Source organism: Lactuca virosa, chromosome 3, assembly GCF_052849685.1.
Source record: "Lactuca virosa cultivar CGN04683 chromosome 3, Lactuca_virosa_CGN04683_v6, whole genome shotgun sequence".
Taxonomy (NCBI): domain Eukaryota; kingdom Viridiplantae; phylum Streptophyta; class Magnoliopsida; order Asterales; family Asteraceae; genus Lactuca; species Lactuca virosa.
The window spans coordinates 277,805,789-277,813,385 of record NC_136428.1 but is presented as its reverse complement, the minus strand read 5'-3'; the positions used below and the strand labels follow the sequence as shown (position 1 = coordinate 277,813,385).

Below are 7,597 nucleotides of genomic sequence, written 5' to 3'. Positions count from 1 at the left end.
GTTACAGAACAATTGAGTGACCCCCTCAAGGACCCCTAATGAAATGAGTGTGGGTTTGCACACAAATTTGCACACAAATTTGGTGGAGGTAACATTTCTAGGCAAACTCTTCCTGTAATTTTCAGCCGCCTTGGCATCCCGAAATCTTGGAATGTCGGGTTCATCATTTTGAGCTCTAGCGGGGGCTTTGCCTCGGGCGGCAGCTGAGCGTTTTCTAGATGTGGACATGGTCTACCTGCAAGAAAAATGACAACGACACGAACCACAACCCTAACAAATGGTATTTCAATTCCAATCACCAATCGACTCCCTATGGACTTCTAAAATGATTCAACACTCAATGCAAGAAACATTATCAAGACTCAATTGATGCAATGTCCTATAAATTGTTGTTCTAAAACATGCATATTGGTCAATTAAAGTCAAGGAAAGAATGTAGCCGTTGGTGATCACGACTTTTCAAGGTTAAAAATTTGTGCGCGAAAATTCGGGATTTGAAAATCTTGCAACAGTCCACCCCAAGCTTAAAGCTTCGCTCAATACCCCGTGAGAAGCACTTTGCCGCGAAAACCCGAGAAATCCGGCAACGGCTTGAGATTCCGGTGAAATTTTTCGGCGAGGTTTGAGGGATATTTTTAGTGGGGTTCGTAGCCTTGACCAAGAGGAGCACAATGGTGGTGTCGGAATCGCGAGAGGTGACCGGAGTTGGTCGGAAAGTGGCCGGAAAGTGGTGGTGGCGGCGCCCGAAATTGCAGCAATGGATCAGACCGGATTTTGGGTGGGGTTTGTAGAGCTCGAAAAATGGAAGAGAATGGCGGTGGTTTCACGTAATTCCTACTGGCGGTTTGACGGGAAATCGAGTTTTAGTGATGGAGGGGAGGTTGTTTTAATGGAGTTTAGGGAAGAGAAGTAGAAGAAGTGAGGAAGAAGATGTCGGCTGATGGCTTCTATTAGGTTTAATTTGCGGTCAAACGTGGTCAAAACCGAGTCAACAAAAGTCAACACCTCACGCGGACGCGTCTGCGAGTACACGCGGTCCTCGTGAATTAACCTGGAGCAGTTCTATTTGCGATTCTTATACGCGGACGATTTGAAGGGGTATACGCGGTCCGTGTTAATAACCCACGGGGACGGACCCACGAGTACACGCGGTCCGCGTGAATTGGCTAAAAACGGTCCATTTGTTTGACATTTCACGCGGTAATCTATCCGAGCACACGCGGTCCGTTTGTATAAACACGCGGACGGCTCTTCGAGTATACGCGGACCGCCTAAAATTTTCTGTAAACCCCCCACTCTTGAAGATGGACGCGGTCATTTTCAGGGGTGATATGCGGACCATTTGTTTATACACGCGGACACACCCCCGAGTACACGTGGTCCGCGTGTATCCTGTTGCAATTTTCTCAATTTTCGCCCTTTGACCAAAACGAATACCGGGCCTTAAAATCCAACACTCTTTTACTGCAAGAAGGAAGAAGACATCTAGGACATTTGTATTAAAACTTTCATAGAAAGGTTTCAAACGATGTCCATTCCCTTTAAAGATTTGCCCCGTTTCTTCACTTTGGATCCCAACCGCTCCGTTCTCAAAGACTTTTAGCACAACAAATGGACCTATCCATCTTGACCTCAATTTTTCGGGAAATAATTTCAATCGCGAGTGGTAAAGCAAAACCCTATGTCCCGGCTCAAAATGCTTATGGGTAATGGACTTGTCATGGAAAAGCTTCGTTTTCTCCTTGTAAATGCTCGAGTTTTCATAAGAGTCGTTTCTCAATTCTTCCAACTCTTGAAGTTGAAGCTTCCTATACCTTCCCGCCTCATCAATGTTTAAGTTGAATTGCTTGACCGCCCAAAATGCACGGTGTTCCAATTCCACAGGAAGATGACATGGTTTTCCAAAAAACTAATCTAAATGGAGACATTCCTATCGGGGTCTTGTAAGCGGTCTGATAGGCCCACATGGCATCATCAAGCCTCAAACTCCAATCCTTTCTTGTCGGGTTCACTATTTTCTCAAGAATACTCTTCACCTCGCGATTCGAAACCTCCGCTTAGCCATTCGTTTGAGGGTGGTAGGCGGTAGATACACGGTGGGTCACGTTGTACTTTCTTAGCAAAGCCTCCACCATCTTGTTGCAAAAATGTGTCCCTCTATCACTAATCAAAGCCCTAGGCACACCAAATCTCACAAAGACATTAGATTTTAAAAAGTCGATAACCGTTTTGGCATCATCCGATCTTGTGGCTTTGGCATCAACCCATTTAGAGACATAGTCAACCGCGAGCAATATGTAAACGTTGCCAAATGATATGGGAAATGGGCCCATAAAATCAATCCCCCATACGTCAAAAATTTCACAAACAAGGATTGGATTTTGGGGCATTTGGTTCTTTTGTGAAATGTTCCCCGTCCTTTGGCACCGATCACAACTTTTGCAAAACAAATAACAGTCGCGTGACATGGTTGGCCAAAATAGCCCACACTCAAGAACCTTTCTCAAAGTTCGGTTAGGTCCGAAGTGTCCCCCACAAGCAAATTCATGGAAAAATTGTAAAATTGATTGATTCTCTTGTTGGGGTACACATCACCTAATAATTTGATCGGGACAATGTTTCCACAAATAAGGTTCATCCCACACATAGTATTTTGCATCATTTTACAATTGATCTTTTTGAGCACGTGTGAATGTGTCGGGATACCTTTTCGTGACCAAAAAGTTAAGGATATCCGCATACCAAGGAGTAGATTGAGTAAAGGAAAGGAGATGCTCATCCGGAAACTCGTCCCGCAACGGGAGAGGAGTCTCATTTGAAGTAATTCGGCTTAGGTGATCGGCAACAAGATTCTCGCATCCAATCTTGTCCCGGATTTCCAAATCTAATTCTTTTAATAGTAAAATCCACCAGATGAGTCTTGGCTTTGCATCTTTCTTTGTCATTAAGTACTTGAGAGCTGCGTGATCCGAATACACAATAACTTTGGTGCCAAGTAAATATTGCCTAAACTTCTACACAGCGAACACTATGGCCAATAGCTCCTTCTCCGTGGTAGAGTAGTTGCTTTGAACATTGTCTAGTGTTCTCGATGCATAGTAGATCACATGAGAGGCTCTTCCATTCTTCTGACCCAAAACGGCGCCTATTTCATAGTTTCTTGCATCACACATGATCTCAAAGGGGAGATCCCAATTTGGTGCTTGCATGATGGGAGCGGATGTAAGCAACTCTTTGAGCTTGTCTAAAGCTTCTTTGCACGCCTCATTGAACTCAAATCAACATCTTTTTGCAAGAGTTGGCACATTGGTCATGTTATCTTTGAAAAGTCCTTGATGAATCTCCGGTAGAAACCTGCATGGCCCAAAAAAGAACGAACTTCTCAAACACAAGTCGGGTAAGGTAAGCTTTGAATAACATCAATCTTGGCCTTATCTACCTCAATTCCTTTCTTTGACACAATGTGACCCAAAATAAGACCTTGACTCACCATAAAATGACATTTTTCAAAGTTTAAAACCAAATTTGTTTCAATACATCTTTTCAAAATTTTGGTGAGATTGGTCAAACACTCTTGAAAGGAGTTTCCATATACCGTAAAATCGTCCATAAAAACCTCAATTATGTTGTCGACATATTCGGAAAAGATACTAACCATGCAACGTTGAAAAGTGGCCGGGCGTTACACAATCCAAATGGCATTCTATGGTATGCAAAAGTGCCAAATGGACATGTAAAAGTTGTCTTTTCTTGGTCTTCCGGTGCCACCGGGATTTGGTGAAAACCGGAATATCCGTCTAGACAACAATAATGAGATTTTCCGGCCAACCTTTCTAACATTTGGTAAATGAAAGGTAATGGGAAGTGATCTTTTCTTGTGCTTGCATTGAGTTTGCGGTAGTCAATACATACTCTCCACCCGTTTTGCACGTGGGTGGGGACCACCATACATTTGTTGTTCTCGACCACCATGATCCCTGTCTTCTTTGGCACGACTTGGACCGGGCTCACCCATTTGCTATCCGAGATTGGATAGATTATTTCCGCATCTAAGAGCTTCAAAATCTCTTTCTTGACCACTTCCATCATTGACGGATTCAACCTTCTTTGCGCATCTCGACTCGGCTTGCATTCATCCTCCATCAAGATCTTGTGCATACAAGTGGAGGGGCTCAATCCCTTGATATCCGCAATCGTCCATACCATGGCTTCTTTATGTTCCTTCAACACCTTGAGGAGTTTCTCTTCTTCATATTCGGTTAAGTGAGTTGAAATGATGACCAGAAGAGTCTCGTTGTTTCCCAAGTACGCATACTTCAAGTGTTGAGGAAGGACCTTTAATTCTAATTCTGGTGGTTGAACAAGGGAGGGCGGCAATAGTGTGTGAGTTTGAGGTAATTCAATTTGCTTCACACTAAATTGAGTGGTTTTCTTGATCTCTAAATTGTTGACCAATCTTTAAACTTCCGGGTCTAAGTAGAGCTTCAACTTCTTGGCTAATTTTCCACAATCAAATCCTTTGCTCAAAATCATCTCCAACATGTCACCATTAGACAACTCGAACAACTCTTGGGTTAATGGTTCGACAACATCAATAAAGCACAAGGATGAAACATCACTACGATATCTCATAGCATCATAAATGTTAAAACTTATTGTTTCACCATCAAACTCCATTGTTAAGCTTCCCGCATACACATCAATCTTTGTTCTATACGTCTTCAAAAATGGTCTCCCAAGTAAAATTATACCCGACTTTGAGGACACTTGTTCATCTAGATGAATCACATAGAAATCCGCCAGGAAGACCAATTGGTTCACTTGCACTAGGACATCTTCCAAAATACCTCTAGGAAAGACACTTGATTTATCCGCAAGAGAGATTATGACACCGGTTTCACTTAAAGGACCAACATTCAATGATTCATACACCGAATAGGGCATGACATTAATAGAAGCACCAAGGTCAAGCATGGCACTACTAAAAGTGACATCTCCTATCTTGCAAGGAACCGTAAACATTCCCGGATCTTTGCACTTAGGTGGAAGCTTCCTTTGTAAAACCGCGAGTTCATTTTTGTTCATTGAGATTTTCTCATTTCCCTTCAGCTTTCTCTTGTTGGTGCAAAGCTCTTTCAAGAACTTTGCATATCTAGGAATTTGTTTGATTGCATCAAGTAAAGGAATGTTTACTTCCACCTTTCGGAAGGTGTCCAAAATCTCTTTCTCCTCCATGTTCTTCTTTGAAGTTGCAAGTCGGGAGGGGAATGGCGGTTGAGTGGCTATTGGTGTCACTAGAGGGGTAGTCTTCTTTGGGGCTCCGACTTGTGCATCATTCTTGACAACGGGATCCTCAACGGGATTGATCTCTATTTCTTCCTCCTCTTCTATTGGCTTCTTCTTTGAACTACTTTCTCCGGCTTGTTTGCCACTTCTCAAGGTCACCACATTGAGATTTGGGTTCTTTTCGGTTTGAGAAGGCAATTTCCCACGGGACTCCAATTTGCTTATGGATGTAACTATATCTCCCATTTGTGCTTCAAGGTTGGAGATACTAGTTCTTGTCTCTTTTTGGAATTGCTGGGTACTAGTGGCTAAGGATTTGACAATGTCTTCAAGAGACATTCTGGAGCTACTTGGTTGGGATTGAGGGGGTTGTTGATGATGATGTGGAGGATGCGGTTTGGGTTGATAGTTTGGTTGTAGATGTTGGTAATGAGGTTGTGGTGGTGGATAGGAAGGTCTAACCAATGCATTTTGAGGCAATTGTATTGGGTTGTAGCTCATGTTGGATTTGGCTTCCAACTTGATTTATATGCATTTTGGTAACCGGATGGCTTGTTGTGGTAGTTTTGGAACTCTCCCGTGGCATTTACATGTTCCGCATCTTCTTGAAGAATGGGACACATATCTGTAGGATGTCCCATTGTTGCATATATTCCACAAACCATCACTTGTGGAGTTTGTCCCATGGCTAGCTTTTGGACAACGGAGGTTAGATCTTTGATTTGAGACTCTAGGCTTTGTGTTCCCACTTCATTGACTTTTTGTTGAGTTCCTCTCTTCATATCTTGGCGAGGGCCAAAATGTTGTGAATTTGCGGCTATGGTGTTGAAGAGTTGTCTTGTTTGTTGTGGAGTTTTGCTAAAGACATCTCCACCACTTGAGGCATCAACTAGTCTTCTTTCCATTGGTAACAATCCCTCATAGAAGTGTTGGATGAGGAGTTGTTCCGGAATTTGATGTTGTGGACAACTATAGCACAAGTTGTTGAACCTCTCCCAATAATCATGAAAAGACTCATTTTGACCTTGACGGATTCCACAAATCTCATTTCTAAGACTTGAGACTCTTGAAGCGGGATAGAACTTATCAAGAAAAGCTATTGCCATGTCGGTCCATGAGTTGATTGACCCCGGTGGAAGATAAAATAACCAATCTTTTGCTCTATCGGCCAATGAAAAGGGGAATGCCCTTTGCTTGATTTGGTCATCGGTTGACCCTTGTGGCTTCATACTAGTGCAAATAATGTGGAACATCTTCAAGTACTTATGAGGGTCTTCATTCTCCAATCCATGAAAAGTTGGGAGGTGATGGACTAAACTTGACTTCAACTCCGAGCCTCCTTCCAAAACCGGGTATTGATACCGGTTGGATTTTGTGTAACATCGGTTTCCATCATTTGCCTCAAAGTTCTCTCGGGAACTTCTCCTCCGTCCGCCATTGCAATTGGTTCAATAATGGGTGGATTTTGTTGTAGGGGTGGTGTTTCGGGAATTTCTTGGCGAGGGTCGGGACTAGAATCGGGTTCCGTGTCACTTGATGAAGCGGGTTCAACCTCCGGATCCCCGTGAGGGTTGGAAGTTTGACCACGTTCTATTCGCTTTTCCTTCGCCAAACGCCTTGCTTCTTTTTCAATTTCCGGATTGTAAATCAAGTCACCTGTACGCTGAGATCTGGGTATAGAGAAACAAATTGATTAAAAATAATACAATCCTCGGCAACGGCGCCAAAATTTGGTGGTTGTCGAGGCCAACAAAATAAATACCCTAAATATTACACACTAAAATATTGTATAGTGGTAAAGGGATCGTATCCACGGAGATTGGTTCAATTTAAATCTCTATGTAAATCACTTGTTCAAGTACTTGTAAAACAAAAGTGAAAGTAAAATGGAGGGGGGTTTAATTCTTTTAGATTGTTTGACAAAATTAAAACAAGCTGTCACACCCCCAAACCGAAACGGCGGAAACGTTCGGGGGTGGATGACGTCACGTATAGTATCACAACAATTGTATCATAGCAATCATAGTAAAAACAACCAAACATTGAATACATATATGAAAAAGGTTTACATCTGTTTGATTCTTGTTTGTATACATCAAAAGTATGAGCAAAAATATAAAGACGTGAATCTACTTTGCTTCGTCTTCTCAAAACTCCAGGTGGTACCTATCTATTGATTTCCTAAGAATACAAGCAGTTTTGAAAGAGTATCAGCATAAAGCTGGTGAGTTCATAACCGAGGTTATGTAGCAAAATCTATTTATGAATTTATAGAAAGGTTTGTAATGCTTCCAAGAAAATCCAATATTTT

At 42.3% G+C, this 7,597-nt stretch overlaps 1 protein-coding gene across 1 annotated transcript; it reads right to left on the bottom strand.

The window, feature by feature from the left end:
• Nucleotides 1-4,458: 4,458 nt before the first annotated feature.
• LOC145164619 (uncharacterized) lies at nucleotides 4,459-6,392 on the bottom strand. The gene is made up of 2 exons (XM_079083325.1): nucleotides 5,860-6,392; nucleotides 4,459-5,743 (listed from the first exon to the last, which is right to left on the bottom strand). Exons 1-2 carry the CDS (start codon nucleotides 6,390-6,392, stop codon nucleotides 4,459-4,461), a joined length of 1,818 nt encoding a protein of 605 aa, XP_078939451.1.
• Between the last annotated feature and the right edge of the window lie 1,205 nt (nucleotides 6,393-7,597).